The sequence below is a fragment of the Anolis sagrei genome, chromosome 4 (genome assembly GCF_037176765.1).
Source record: "Anolis sagrei isolate rAnoSag1 chromosome 4, rAnoSag1.mat, whole genome shotgun sequence".
Taxonomy (NCBI): Eukaryota; Metazoa; Chordata; class Lepidosauria; order Squamata; family Dactyloidae; genus Anolis; species Anolis sagrei.
The window spans coordinates 206,964,982-206,981,210 of NC_090024.1; the positions used below are offsets into that span (position 1 = coordinate 206,964,982).

The window sequence follows — 16,229 nt, forward strand, 5'->3', positions numbered from 1 at the left end:
CTAACCACTGTAGACATTCTGATTTTAATTTTTAAAATGTGTATATGTCACAATATATATTTATATATTGTATATGAGCCCCCTAGAACAATAAAGAATAAAAAACACATTGTTACTAACTCATTCTCAAACTGCTCCCCTTAAAAATCAAATTGCCCTATTGTGGGGTGTGTGCCCCACATTGGAAACCAGGGGTCTAGTGTCAACTATTTTGATAATACTGGTTCAGCAAGAAGCAATGCAGATAAGGTAAAATAATGTCCTTACTCCCCGAAAACTGGATTGAGCTGCTTTGGGATATATCTGTCCTTGGTATCTTTCTGTTGTTGCCCGATTTTGACAACAAGGTAGGGATCTGCCTTCCCATTGGGATCTGCTGGAGTCAGATTAGTTGCCTAAAACACATAACAGGTGATACTATAATGTTGTCAGCATGCAAAATGATACAGCAGCTATAAGACTGAATTAGTTCACAGATTTGTCTGGAAATACAATCATAAAACCAAAGGCCATCAATCCCAAATAGAGAATGGATTAACAGCGGGACATTGTCCTCCAACTCTTTCGAAGCACAGATATTGGGAGATAAATTAGTAGCATCTTGAATGGAAAAGTCATCGTGCCTATACTTTCAATGAAAGAGGCCTTGAAGATGAATCTTGCCACAGTTCAAGGAATAAGTCAATAGAGAAAATACAACCTTGATGGTCAGGATCTGGGTTGGCAAGATGACACTCAAGCCAAAGTTTTAAGGCTCAAAAGTCACTACAAATACTTACTTTGACAATATAGATACGAACAAGGACCTTTATGGGTCTGTTTCTGGGGATGCCTTGAGAGATTTTGTGTTCTGCTTCTGCCTCTTCAGCCCGATAGACAAGGAATGATCCCTGAAATAGCAAAAATATGTCCAGCTGTGCCATATTTCTTTGCAGAATTGTACTCTGAATAGGACTATTCATGTATCAACTCTATATTAACCTGTGGTTCTTTTCTGTGTTAATTATTTTCCAATATTGCAAAAAAAAAAAGGCAAGAAATTATATACTGCATTTTCTTATACTGGTAATTAGTTTTCTTCTTTCCTTTTTATTGTACTGGAATTAAATATGACTCAAAGTAATAATTACCTTGTATTTGCCCACAAAATTCTCCTCATCATTTCCGTCTTCATCTTCAGCTGCTTTTCCACGATGGAGTGGAAAAATACATAGCCAATCTTCAAAATTGTCAAATTCATTTTCTAGCTCAGAATTATAGATCTGAAATAAAAAGCATACTTATTGTAAAGTTTTCTTGTCATAACAACTGCTAACACAACCAAAATAGGAGAAAGAATTTAATGTATTGAAAGGATTATTTATTCAATGGTTCTTAGGGAATGCTTTGCGGATCTTTGGGCGATCCTAATGTTCATTCTGCCTGGGGGTTAATTTGGCCCTTTCTTCTGCTCTTTGGAATCCTAATGAAATCCCAATTGTAATTCTAAAAGATGCTCTAAGATACACCTGTTGTACAGATGAAAACAGAGATCTTGGACAGGGTATTTTGGACTACAGTTCCCATAATTAACCAACTAAAGAAGTCCATTTAGACATGAGGGGAAAACTGAATAATCAAAGTACTTCAGTTGAATTGATAGGCTCTACCACGCAACAAACCAGTGTTTCTCAACCTGGGGGTCAGCCCCCTGGGGGGTGTCAGAGGGGTCACCAAAGACCACCAGAAAACACAGTATTTTCTGTTGGTCATTGAGGTTATGTGTGGCCCAATTCTATCATTGGTAGGGTTCAGAATGCTCTTTGATTGTAGTGAACTATAAATTCCAGCAACCACAACTCTCAATTGTCCAGGTCTATTTTCCCCAAACTCCACCAGTGTTCACATTTGGGCATACTGGGTATTCGTGCCAAGTTGGGTCCATCATTGTTTGAGCCCACAGTGCTCTCTGGATGTAGGTGAACTACAACTCAAGGTAAATGCCCACCAAACACTTCCAGTATTTTCTGTTGGTCATGGGAGTTCTGGTTCAATTCCATCGTTGTTGGAGTTCAGAATCCCCTTTGATTGTAGGTTAACTATAAATGACAACAACTACAACTCCCAAATGGAAAAATCAATACTCCCCCCCTCCCTCAACCCCACCATAATTCAAATTTGGGCATATCGGGTATTTGTGCTAAATTTGATCCAGTGAATAGAAATACATCCTTCATATCAGATATTTACATTATGATTCATAACAGTAACAAAATTACAGTTATGAAGTGGTAATGAAAATAATTTTATGGTTGGGGGTCACCACAACACAAGGAACTGTATTAAGGGGTCGCAGCATTACGGAGGTTGAGAAACACTACTATAAACAAAGTTAAACTATACCACCCAGGGGCTGAATCAAGATAATAGATTTTTATCCCCACTGCAGGTAAAAGGGCTATATCATGAACAATCAGAAAGATTTTACATAAATTTAAACCTGACTGTAATTTCACATATTTTCTTCTCATATTTCATTCCCACCTGATCTAACTGCTTATAATCCCTTAGCAACCCTTGTCTGACTTGTGAAAGGGTTACCATCCCTGAAGACTTACCTGTAATATGGCTATAAGTTTCCTTTTGGGACGAACTGGCTCAGTTTCAACTTCAATCTCAACCTCAGGCAAATCCAGGGAAGCAATGTTTAAGTTCCCTCCATCTAAATAAGATACTGATACATTAGTAAAGTATTCTGATCTACATAGAAAGCTATTTTTTTTTCTTTTAACTACTGGTCCTTGGTCAAAGTGGTCCCTGGTCAAAGTGGTCCCTGGTCAAAAAAAGGTTGGGAACCACTACTCTACCAGGATTACAGGTTGAGGGCGGATTAAATGAATAGGCTGCAAAAAACACAGGTCTCTGTAGGTACTTGGAGACTTCTATAAACATGTATATGTATGTGCCATTTATGGTAACCCAATGAATTTAATAGGGGTTTTCTTAGCCATGGATACTCAGGGGTGGTTTCCCATTGCCTTCCTCTGAAATTTAGCCAGCAGCACCTGATATTCCTTTGCACTCTGCCAGTCAAGTATGAATTAGTCCCTATTTAGCTTCTATAACCAGATGGGATCTGGTACCCCCAACATATTTAGACCTGTTCTCTGTATGTGCATATATGTGAACCAGATCTATTTATACAATGACTTTTGAAATGAGTAGTAAATGGTTTAGGGTGGTGCTAAGTGGTTTGGGGGGATGAAGAGGGATTTTAAAGGCATAATTAATGCACTTGTCATGTCTGATTTATGGTGACCACAACATTGAGGTATTTCCTTGGCAAGATTTGTTCATAGGGGGTTGCTTTTGGCTTCCTCTAAAGTTGAGAGAACATGACTTGCCCAAAGGCATTCAATAGATTTCCAGGGCAGAATAAGGATTCAAATCCTGGTCTCCAGATGCTCAAACCACTGCATCATGTGGTTCCCTCCAACATTTCACAAATAAAAACAACTGGGACACATGTTTGCCAAGCAACATCAGAGTGCAGTCAAGATGGCAAAAATTATTAATGAAGAAGAACACACAGTTTAGGAGACGCTGTAACAGTTTACCTGAGCCTACTCAGAATATTCCACTTTTTCCTCCCCTTTTCTATTTAGTTAATTGAATACTGTGTCATAATTATAATATTTATTCCTTCTAGACATGGCAAAGTTCAAGGATTTTAGAAAAGCAACACTGATTTCATTCCTGTAAAAGAAACTGAGTCTATATAGGATTTTCCCAAATCTCAGAGAACCGACAAATTCTTGAAACTCTTGATGAGCTAGAAGGTTTTTGACCTAAAAATCGCAGGGAGAGGCGGATAAGAATATTATGATTATGATTATTATTATTATTATTATTATTATTATCACTACAGTAGAATAAACTCACCAGGATCATTTGGGTCATCCTCTTCCTCATCACTAATAGACTATAAAAATACAAAGATCATTCATTAAAGAATGGTTGAAATCTAATATTCCATTACACTAACAAATATAATATTCTATTATTTAACTATCTTAAGAAATCCTCTTTTATCAGAACTAACTACATTTTCCAAAACACTGTAATAATACAGTCAGCAGTCAGTAAACACTGATGCTGTAAGAAGGAGATAATATGTAGAACACAAGTATTTGTACTCTTATAAATTTTCTCTATTTTAATTATCTTGTTTTGTTGACTGCATTAGATTATAAGCCTAGTTTGGCTATGCTCAGCTTTACACTGCTTATCTATATTTTAAAAATATTACAATACTTATTCTTCAGCCTTTTTCATGCTTCTGCTCAAGACGCCTCCAGAACTCCAGCAAAGCTCTCTCCACTCTAGCTATCATATCCCAGACCTCAGCTTTACAATCACAGGATCCATTTTTGCAGGTGTTCAACTTCAAAAATCAATTACAATACAATGCCATAGGATGTAACAGAGATAGCAGGCATCACCTGCTTATTTAATTCCTTTAATGATTCATAGTATTTGGACCACCAATCCAGCTCTTCTTTTTCAGGCTTCTCTTCCTCAAATTCTTCTTCCTTGGGACCCAGTTGATCAATAGGGAGTTTCTTCAGAGGGGCCTGAGTTTAAATGACAAAGGAGTATATAATAAATTAAATTAAGGGCAGTTTAAAGTAGTATCAGAGTGTTACAAAGAGGATAACAGATAAGTATGGTACAGTCCCCATCAGTAACCAAGGTCTCAACTACCTGCATCCAATAAAATACTGTATGTCCTCTCTAGGATTTTTCTAGGTCTTCTAAGTTGATCTATAACTGTTATTCTCAACCTGTGGGTCCCCAGGTGTTTGGGCCTACAACTTCCAGAAATTCCAGCCAGTTTACCAGCTGTTAGGATGTCTGGGAGTTGAAGGCCAAAATATCTGGGGACCCACAGCTTGAGAACCACTGATTTATAGCTTCCTTCTGCTGAAAGCTACCGCAGAGTTGTCCTAGAGGACATAGGAAATGTCTAGGTCCTTTAGGACAACACTATGGTAACCTCCAGCAGAAGTAATTCATTTCAATAGGGTTTGTAAATAATAATAATAATAATAATAATAATAATAATAATAATAATAATGTTCCTTTTCCCAAAGAAAATTTAGAACCTATCCCTTGAAGCTGTGGGGGTTGTACTGTAACTACTCTGAGAAAGAAAAATAGATGACAGGAAAATGAATGAAAATGCTCTACTCACCTTTACAAGCTTAAGGGGATTTGCTTTGCTTCCGATGTCTCCAGCAACTGCACCGATGTTTATTACTGTCTGTCCGGCAGCAGCACCAATATTTACGACTGTCTTCCCAGCAGTTGCACCAAGGTTCAGTACTGCTTTGGAGATATTTGGTCGTGAGGCTTTCCGCACTGAAAGAGAACCGTGTAAATCATGTAGTTAATAGTACTACATGCCTTGCTTGGCTGTATCATTTTCACTTTACCAATCAGCAATGCCAAGCCCCCAGACTCTACCTTTAAATTAAACAAAAATAGAGCTCACGCTGAGATGCAGTCCTGAAATATAATCCATCATACAATTGTTTTGAGAAGACATGCAAATATTGTTTAAAGGCCTTGCTGTAAAATTGTCGTGCACCATCCTGTTTTCAAAGACTGTTAGCTTTAAAATCCTTCTTTATGTGTTTTGCAACATCACTTTTGCTGACCTTCTCTTCATTTAATGCTTAAAAAATGGCTACACCTAGTGTGGCGTGATGTTAAATAAGCCACGTGTAGTTCCTGTTTGATCAGCCCACACACTGCCTTGCCAGAGAAAGAAAATATGCCACACAGATGAACAGTAAAGAACAAGTAGTTTACTCTTCATAGTTCAGAACAATATATATTCAATGTGATCAACTCACATGAAGTTCTTTTATGAGAGATTTAAAATAATCCTTCTTTGTCTGTCTTAAATAAACTCCTTCAGCACTCATTAAGCAAGAGTACACACTCCAAGCCCTGTCTCTTTCTGCTTCTATTTTGTTCTCTGTGCACCTGCATAGCTCAAGCCTGAACAAAAATGTAACAGTAAACAAAAGTCCCAGGCTCAGCCATCTCCCCGGGCATTGCCCAACCAATCAGCTTCATTCATCTTATTTTACAGTTGACGCACACACACATTAACTGATTCCTTGCATGCACCAACACCTAGAAGTGATAGGACTGCTCTAATCCAACATCATGTAGAACACAGTGCATATTAAATCCCAGTACATATTGACCGACCTTCTCAGTCATATTGCCCCATTTCATAGGAATGTATACTAAATGTTTCCAGATTATGACAACTTACTCTTGGATGGGCTTTCTGTTTCTTCTTCCAGTTCATCAAGCTCTTTAGGAGCAAACTTCATAATGTGGGAGACTATGTGAGTTCCCACCATGACCGAGCGCCCAAAGGCTCTCTTCTCCACCACAAAGATACTGAGAGGTGGGTGCAAATACACTTGCTCTGGAAGTTCCTGTGAAAAGGACAAACAAGCAGCAGAAAGCAGTTTATAGAAAATCACCAAAGCATTCAGAGACAAGTTGCTTGGGTATATGTGCATGATGTGAAGTTTCATAAAAAACAGCATGTTTCATCAAAATACAATTTAAAAACAATCCACAGATCAACTCTAAAATAATTTTTAGTCATTCAGCAATAAGCAGGTAGATATTCAGCCGTTCTCACAATATCACATATGGTCAAATATCCTCAGAGAATGGGAACACTACTTAACCTCATTTTATTGTTGTTTGTGTAATGTATTCTATTGGGTTTTATGATTATTTTTATGACTGAATGTTTATACTGTTTATTTTCTTTGTTTAAATGGGATGGGGTATAAATAAAGTTTGATTGATTGAGTTTGATTGACAAACATATAAGAAAACAAGTAAGATAATGGTAATTCTTACATGATGCCTGTCCAACTGCAGTAATTTATTTTTCTTCTGTTCTGTTCAGCAGGATTTGATTTGATTTGATGCATATCACCCACCTTTCCCCCAGCATGGGATTCAAGGTAGAAAAGATTTATCCCAACCTTTGGAAAGTGTTTCCTGATTCATACTCACCACATTGACACATTTGACAATTTCATTGAAATTTGGGTTCTCCTTATATGTTGTAACCACTTCTGATTCTACTTTCTTCCCAGCACATTCAATGATCACCTGCGGCTGGTCAACCTCAAACAAGTTCACACGCTTCAGATCTCTCAGGCCCCAAAACAATATCTAAGGAATAGAAAGCAAAATTGTTGACTAATATGGATATATAGGCTGCAACAGTCTACTTCTCTAAAATATATCTGTTCTCAAGGCTCACAGAAATGACTTACCAAAACCAAACGACTGATGCATTTCATAGTTACAGCGGTCCCCCTAAATACACCTGGTGACACATTGTGGCTAAATTACTATGGGGGTAATCTAGATGATTAATTTATGAATAAATCTGCCATTTTTAAAATTTCGTGTTGAAAGCATTGCATAAATAAATAAGTATAAAACTGATAAAATAGAGGTAACACAACCAGCTAAAAAAATTTAGACCAAAAACGGGCAACAGCGACTGCATTGTCTGTAGCTTTAAATAGTTCTTCTGTGTATGAGGCAGGGCATTGTGGGCAAACATACAGATATTGAGTTGTTTGATTTAGGTCTACTGGGAGGAGGCTGATAGCCATACAGTGGGTGGCTTTCACATTGTTCAGCCTTATTTCTGTCACAGTTAGAAGCAATTAGAAAATATAATTTCAATAAAGTTAACCGGACAAACTTTACAGTGTTCCTGGAAACAGCTGTTTCTGATACAGAATCTTCTATGGAAGACTATGACTTGTTTGTAGAAGCTGTGAAAGGATCCTCGGAGCTCTCAATCCCTAGAGGCTGTCGTACAAGCTACCTACCAGGCCTAATGAAGAATTGAGAAAACAGCTACAGGAATATCAGATTATTTCAAGAGAATCCATGTGATAAAACTATAGCAGCAGGCTACAAACTATCTACAGCCATAGATAATGCTAAGAAAGACCACTGGATAGAGCTACTTGAGAATGTATTGTCGAAGGCTTTCATGGCTGGAATCACTAGGTTCTTGTGGTTTTTTTCGGGCTATAGGGCCATGTTCTAGAGGCATTTCTCCTGACGTTTCACCTGCATCTATGGCAAGCATCCTCAGAGGTAGTGAGGTCTGTTGGAATTAGGACAATGGGTTTATATATCTGTGGAATGGCTGGGGTGGGGCAAAGAGCTTTTCTCTGCAGAAGCTAGGTGTGAATGTTTCAGCTGATCACCTTCATTAGCATTTGAAGGCCTGGCTGAGCCTGGGAAAATATTTTGCTGAGAGATGTTAAGATGTGCCTGGTTGTTTCCTCTCTGCTGTTTTGCTGTTGTAATTTTAGAGTTTTTTAATACTGGTAGCCAGATTTTGTTCATTTTCATGGTCTCTTCCTTTTTGTTGAAATTGTCCACATGCTTGTGGATTTCAATGGCTTCTCTGTGTAGTCTGACATGGTGGTTGTTGGTGTGGTCCAGCATTTCTGTGTTCTCAAATAATATGCTGTGTCCAGGCTGGTTCATCAGGTGCTCTGCTATGGCTGACTTCTCTGGTTGAAGTAGTCTGCAGTGCCTTTCATGTTCCTTGATTCGTGTTTGGGCGCTGCGTTTGGTGGTCCCTATGTAGACTTGTCCACAGCTGCATGGTATACGGTATACTTCCTGCAGAAGTGAGAGGATCCCTCTTGTCCTTTGCTGAACATAGCATTTGTTGGATTTTCTTGGTGGGTTTGTAGATTGTTTGTATGTTGTGTTTCCTCATCAGCTTCCCTATGCGGTCAGTGGTTCCCTTGGGATCCTCTCACCTCTGCAGGAGTCTACCGTATACCATGCAGCTGTGGACAAGTCTACACAGGGACCACCAAACGCAGCGCCCAAACACGAATCAAGGAACATGAAAGGCACTGCAGACTACTTCAACCAGAGAAGCACCTAGCCTAGAAAACTTAATGATGGAGCAACTCAAACAATTTTAGCTCCAAACCCGAAAACTGGCTTTTGAATTTTCACAAGTTCTTGGCATGCCAAGAACTACTGACCAATCTTTCTCTTATGTCATCTGTACAAAATATATGAGATGATGCTATTAAATCGACTAGGTCCTGTTATTGAACCCCAGCTTATTTCACAACTAACAAGCTTCAGACCAGGGAAAAACTGTACAGCTCAAATTCATAACTTGACCGAAGGCTATGAGAAAGGTTGCATTACGAGAACAGTTTTTATTGACCTTATGGTAGCCTATGCCACGGTGCAACATAGGAGAATGCTGCATAAAGTCTACCACATCATCCAGGACTATGATTTTACAAAAACCACAACCCTCCTAGAAAACTGCAGATTCTATGTGGAGTTTCAAGGCAGGAAAAGTAGATGGAGGAGGCAAAAGAATCTGTCATAGAACAAGAATTCAGGTTGTATGGCTTTGAGTTCTAACCAAATTACTTAACTAGCTAATGGCTCTAGATCACAATTCATCACCAGTTCCTTCATCTTCTCTCCAGAGAGGTTCCTCACAACCCAATATACTCCATTTATTATTTTTCCTCAGGACACAAAGAAAATGAAAGTAACATGGGAGAAAGTGAAAAACTAAAATAGTCAGATTAATGTATCATTTTGAGATGTGCAAATCAGCATGGGGGTTTTTTAGCCTTGAACTATGATTTTGGAGGCCAGGGTTCAATTGCCTGCTACGGAAACTGACTGGGCACATAATCTCAACCCCATAAGATCCATGATAGGTTCACCTTAGGGTCATCATAAGTAAGAAACTTGAGGGCAGACAATATCAGCAATATCTATGACTTAATTCATTCTTAATACCAATTTCCACATCTATATATTTCCATAGTGGTCTGCAAGGACACAATCAGGCTAATCAGGAATATTTCTTGTAACTCTTCAAATAATTTGACATTTTTTTTACAAGTACGTTGACATGTTATTGATGCCACACATCTCTCCATAGTCACTCAACTATTCAAAAAGATAAGCAATTGTTACATCAAATATATTCACTGTTAAAATATCTTCAGAAAGGAGAGGGAAATAAATAATTTTACCTCTATGCGAAATTCCTTAAGGATCGGTCGGATTCCATCAGGAATTATGAAACGTCCAGAACGGGGATCCCCCAAGTATTCTGGCTCCTTGGGTTCTACATCATTAGGCACTGAGGGCTGGACAGCAGGTGACAGTTAGACTACATGGCACCTTTTAAATAAAAGGGTTTTTTCCTAACCTAACTATAAATGTCTACATCCCTTTGCTCCAACTTAGTAAAGAAATTAGGATGTCTCCAATGACTCCAAATACTGAAGAACCATGAGATCAAAGCAACTTCAAATCACAACTGGTTTGTTTTCAATCTGTTAATCACAATTTTCTGGTTCAAAACAAGTCATAATAGTGAATTGAAGATTTTGTGATTTGTTTGTCATTTGTGTGGAAATTTCAGTGAGGATGCTACAAGCACAAGCATAAAAAATGTTTATAAGTTATGTATTAATCTGACATATCGCCACCCAAGTTTTATTACAATCTAAGAATGAAACCTTTCTTTCTAAACAGATAGGTACCAGGCTTTGTTTATCTGGAATTTACACATTCTTACTCAGAAATTAATCATGTTATGATCAGATGTATGGACATCTGTGATTGTTGTTAAATAAAGATGGAAGATCACTTATTGCAGCAAAACCCTCACCCAAATTAAAGTTTTCACCATAGATTTCAATCGAAGATCTTCCCATAAAATATGTTCTTGGATATACAGCCCTTCACTACACCCAAGTGCGAATCTTCTAGAAGAACATACTGGGAATATGTTCATATGTTATGTTAAGAATATACATTGTTGACTGTGGATACAGTATGCTGCAGGAATATTCTCAGTCTATTAAGCTGTCATGTACCTCCTTGTACTCGTGTAATGGCAATGAGTCTCTTTACCTCTAGGTAGCCGCTATAATCCAGTTCAATCAGCTCAAAAACAGCAATTAATTCTCCAGCTGCTTTATGCCCTTTATAAATGTCAAAAAACTGGAGAGAAGGTTTGCTATATGGCTCATCTACTAGCTTCACTAGTGGTGTAACAAATGCTCGACCAAGGAACTCTGGAGAACCCTGTGAAGTCAAAGAAACTGCCATTAGATGCAAAGATATCATTTCATTATGCCATTATTTCAGGAGTTGTCTGCGACTACATGGGGTTGCCTCTGAAGACTGCTCGGAAGCTTCCACTAGTCCAATGAACAGCGGCCAGATTGCTCACCGGAGCTGGGTTCAGGGAGCACACAACCCCCCTGTTACACCAGCTCCACTGACTTCCAATCTGCTACCGAGCATAATTCAAAGTGCTGGCCTATAAAGCCCTAAACAGCTCCAGACCAGTTTACCTGTCCAAACACATCTCCCTCTATGAACCTTAAAAAACTCCAAGATCACCAGGAGAGGTGCTGCTCTCAGTCGCAAGTGTAACTGCTGGGGACAAGAGACAAGGCCTTCTCAGTGGTGGCTCCTCAGCTGTGGAACTTCCTCCCAAATGATATCAGATCTGCCCCCTGCCTCCTGGTCTTCTGCAAAAAAACTCAAGAACTGGTTCTGGGGTCAAGCCTTTGAGCAATAGATACAGTGACTTGAATGCAATTGACCGTTGCGCCCAGCAAATGGACTGATCATGGATCATGTTTTAAACTGGCAATATTTCAGAATTTTAAATCTCTGAATGTTTCAATTGTTTTAATGATTGTTTAAATTATGTTTGTTAACTCAATGTTCGGCATCGAATGGTTGCATATTGTAAGCCACCCTGAGTCCGTCCGTCCGTCCGTCCCAGGGGTGAGAAGAAGAAACTAACTAACTAACTAACTAACAAATAATAGCATGAGCGCATGTACTTCCATCTTTGCTGTCTCATGATATGTAGAGTCTGGGAAAGTCACTTTTTAATTACAACCCTTAGAATTCCCCAGGCAGGATGGCCAGAATTTTTCCCAGCTGTGTCCCCAATTAAGCAGTCACGGAAGGATGCCGTATTTGTCACAAGGCAGAAAACATTTATCAGGAGAGATAATGGAAGTGAATAACACGATGTCACGATTGTTGTTCCTGGATTATAAATGTCATTTCCTAATTTGTTCTCTCACAAAAAGATGGATTTTTTTTATTAAACCGCAATTATTTTGTTTTTGTGGGATATCATGCAGCACATTTTGCTATAGTTTTTCAATGAATATATGCAACCATTTGTGGCAGCCACAAAAATGAAGTTTATGGAGTATAACAACTACTTTCAAAGTAAGTACCACGCAATTAAACAGGAAACTTGGTAACCTGTTTATATTCTCTTACTTACAAATTTATTGTAATCAAAGATATTGACAACAGCAATTGGAGTCTCTGTCTTCAATTCCTCTTTCTTTCCGTCAATAATGAGCTGGTCATATAGAAGTAATTCGTTCCACATCGGGCTAAGTGTTCCTTCCAAAATCTGCATTAAAATGATTAAAATAATTGAGAAGTAGATCAATTGTTTAAAATGCCTACTTTAAATCCAAAGTTGTTGCATGCAACATGCAACCATATCAACCTTTTAAAAAAACACAAAAGCAATCTTACATGGCTATGGATAAGAATCAGTCCAAAACAAAATATAAATTAAGCTAGATAAATAGTCTTGCGTTTTTAAAAAAAATCATGCCACCTACTGATTCACTTTCCCTCTGATGGGGAACTATAAGGATAGGTGAAAAAGCAAGTTGGGAAGGGAATCTGTCTTTTCCAGGACTGAGACCCAAGAAGATTTACACCATTTAAAACAAAATACAGTTAAAAATAGTTACAAGCCAAAAAGTAAAAGCTTATATCTGTATCCGGTCTCTTTATTCTAAGGGTTTGGCAAAAAAAAAAAAAAAAAAAAAAGCTTTCACCTTTAAAGAAAAAGCCATCTTGGCCTCCTTAGAGACCGTTTCAAAGCCTAGGAAAGCCATCAAAAAACCCCTTTGGAGAGGAGAGCAATGGTAAATCACAACTTGTTTATTTGCAGGGCTGCGGCGGCGTAACGGGTTAAACCATTGAGCTGTTGAATCTGCTGACCTGAAGGTTGGCAGTTCGAAGCCGTGGGTTGGGGTGAGTTCCTGCTGTTAGCCCTATCTCCTGCCAACCTATCAGTTCAAAATATGCAAAATGTGAGTAGATCAATAGGTACCACTTCAGTGGGAAGGTAATATAAGGTACCCATGCAGCCATGCTGGCAACACAACCAGAAGTTGTCTATGGACAACAGGCTCCTCGGCTTGGAAATGGAGAAAGAGCTCCTCCCCATGGCCGTAGTTGAGCACTGCCTCCCGAAGCCAGAGATAAAAAGGGAAGCCTTTACTTTGTTCTGTGTACTTGTGTGTCATCGTTATTTCACTGTATTAAAGGCATTGAATATTTACCTATTTGTGTATGTTTAATCCGCTCTGAGTTCCCTCAGGAAGTCAAAACAGAATATAAATAAAGTGTATTATTATTATTATTTATTGTACTGTATGTAATCTTTATTTTTTCACTATGCATTTGGGGGCTAAAATGAGTGGACGCATCTTGAGAAAAACCTTTTTAGATTTCAGGCCATTTTGAAAACAATGTGATAAGTCACTCTGAAAAAAATTAATAATGCTTTTCAAAGGTACCGAGTTACAATAATAAGCTTCTATTTTTCAGTCTGAAATGAGATAGTGCCATTATTCCTTAGTTCTGAGCAGGACACACAACTTTCAGTATTTTTTGGGAGTACAAAATGCTTGTTCACACTTGTCCTGGAAATACACTTACATTAGTAGTCTGGCACTGGGTTGAAAACACCACTCTTGCGAAAGGATCAGAAAGGCCATTTTCATCAGCAGGGAGAATCCCCCGAGCCTGGTACAAATGGGCTCGCAGCTGAAAGTAACTGAAATCTGCAAAAAATGGCAAGGACATTAACCTTTCAAATATATAGCGCAATGTATGATATACACAGATTTCCATGAGCAATAGTTTCTGTGACTTGTTTACAGCAAACTAGAATTATATATGTGTTTAGTTAGTAACAAGGACTAAAACTACACAGAGGCAAACGTTTCTCCTATTTGGTCACTCAAATCTTCTTGCGGGGTAAAAATAAACATCATAATAACAATGTGTTGAACTCATTAGACAGTGCAGCCAACATTTCCAGGCTTACATTAACAAAACAGCAGCAGCATATGACAAGACTATAAGTAGATACAGACTGCATTATTATAGCAGTTTGATGCCGCTTTAACTACTATGGCACCATCCAAGAAAAGGACTGACTAGTTGACTACAAAGATACAAATAGCTAATCTAGTTCTAAATTGAGAATGAATTATTTCAAACTTACCATCCCTGTTGAGATGACTGGGTGGAAGATACCTTGGGATCCTTGCAGTCTGTTGTGCCTGATCGTAGATTGGTTTGAATTCCTCCGGTAGCTCTGTAGTGCTATTCTTCACATATTTTGTTACTCCGAGCCACATGTAGATTTCCAGTTTTGCAAAGATCTCTCCAGTTCGTGAGCCTGGAACCTTTAAGTCCCAAAGAACATCAGAAGCATTCTGAGAATAGGAGCTGCTACTTTAGTAAAATCTTGAAAGACATTCTGCTCCTTTATATTTACTTCAACTCCCTTTAGCTTTAAATACTGATGAATAAAAGATAATATCTACCTTTAGAAAAATAGTCTGGATCTTCGCACAATCCTTGCCTTTTTCTTCTTCTACTACTGCATAAAGGATGTTCTGAGCAGGGATCCTTGTGTATGCAACACGCTTGTTGTTGCTAAACATCCATATCAGGACATCAGGTATAGTACACTGGGGCTAAAAGAAAAGGTAGAAGATTTCAAGGGGTCTCCAGGAGTGTGTTAAAGCACTGAGCTGCTCAACTTGCTGACCAAAAGGTCGCAGATTCGAATCCAGGGAGCAGCATGAGTTCCCACTGTTAGCCCCAGCTTCTGCCAACCTAGCAGTAAAAACATGCAAATGTGAGTAGATCAATAGGTACTGCTCCAGCGGGAAGGTAATGGCGCTCCATGCTGTCATGCTAGCCACATGACCTTGAAGATATCTATGGACAGTGACAGCTCTTTGGCTTGGAAATGGAGATGAGCACCAGCTCCCAAAGTTGGACATGACTGGACGTAATGTCAGGGGAAAACCTTTACCTTTACCTAGAAGATTTCAAATATTTCAAACCTTCTGCTAGAACCAGTGGTTCTCAACCTCTGGGTCCTCGGGTGTTTTGGCCTACAATTCCCAGAAATCCCAGATGGTTTACCACCTGTTAGAATTTCTGGGAGTTGAAGACCAAAACATCTGGGGACCCACAGGTTGAGAACCACTGTGCTAGACATTATGATAATGGAAAGGAATGAAAGAGGTTGAAATCAAAGAAAGTACAATTGATAATGTAGGAACTATGGGTCATTAGGGGAAAAAACAGATAGCTACAGTATACAGACAAATATTTCCACCCCTGGTCATTTCATGCATTATGTTGATATCTTCTGGTTTATAAAATATCATCTGGAAACTCTCACATTTTGCATATTTTTCTCCACTACCATAGGACCTAGAGACTTGTATTTTGTTTCATTTGTAAATGTCAATTAAATAGGCAGATCTATTAAGGTGGAGTCAGATCTAGTATATAGCACAGCCTAGGCCAAACCTGCACACCTATAATCATCTCGTATACCTCTTTAGCCAGGAAGCGCAGCTTTGACAAAATTGTCTTTGCCTCATTGACCTTCTCCTTGACGTTGGTGCGAGTGAGTCGCCTTCGTATGCGGAGTCCCTGTTTTGCGTACAGGATCTGAACATGCATAAAAACACACACATATACACATCATCTTCATACCAGTATCACATTGGGGACAATAATGAATTCTCATGTTTCAAACATGTAACTTCCCTCCATTTTCCTAAAAAGTACTAGTCTCAAAGCTGCTTTATTATAATAATTGGCAACATGGATTCTGATTGCTGTCAGCGTTCATGTTTGTCAAACAGTGGAAAGAATGACTATCATTTTGGAAATGTTTGGCTCATAATAAATTTGAACTTAGGAATTAGATATATAAAATTAGAAGAAGAATG

General features: G+C 38.6%; 1 protein-coding gene across 1 annotated transcript in view; it reads right to left on the reverse strand.

Annotated features, from left to right (window-relative positions):
- Window positions 1–16,229, reverse strand: part of LOC132773366 (fer-1-like protein 4) — a 68,431-nt gene that overhangs the window by 19,942 nt on the left and 32,260 nt on the right. Inside the window, exons 19-34 of the mRNA XM_060772619.2 lie at window positions 15,829–15,945; window positions 14,799–14,951; window positions 14,474–14,657; window positions 13,903–14,027; window positions 12,440–12,574; window positions 11,035–11,208; window positions 10,146–10,262; window positions 7,096–7,257; window positions 6,329–6,497; window positions 5,234–5,400; window positions 4,482–4,613; window positions 3,922–3,961; window positions 2,598–2,701; window positions 1,131–1,262; window positions 780–890; window positions 268–395 (exon numbers count right to left, since the gene is read on the reverse strand). Coding sequence (XP_060628602.2) covers window positions 268–395; window positions 780–890; window positions 1,131–1,262; window positions 2,598–2,701; window positions 3,922–3,961; window positions 4,482–4,613; window positions 5,234–5,400; window positions 6,329–6,497; window positions 7,096–7,257; window positions 10,146–10,262; window positions 11,035–11,208; window positions 12,440–12,574; window positions 13,903–14,027; window positions 14,474–14,657; window positions 14,799–14,951; window positions 15,829–15,945 — 2,150 coding nt within the window. The remainder of the gene's footprint in view (window positions 1–267; window positions 396–779; window positions 891–1,130; window positions 1,263–2,597; window positions 2,702–3,921; window positions 3,962–4,481; window positions 4,614–5,233; window positions 5,401–6,328; window positions 6,498–7,095; window positions 7,258–10,145; window positions 10,263–11,034; window positions 11,209–12,439; window positions 12,575–13,902; window positions 14,028–14,473; window positions 14,658–14,798; window positions 14,952–15,828; window positions 15,946–16,229) is intronic.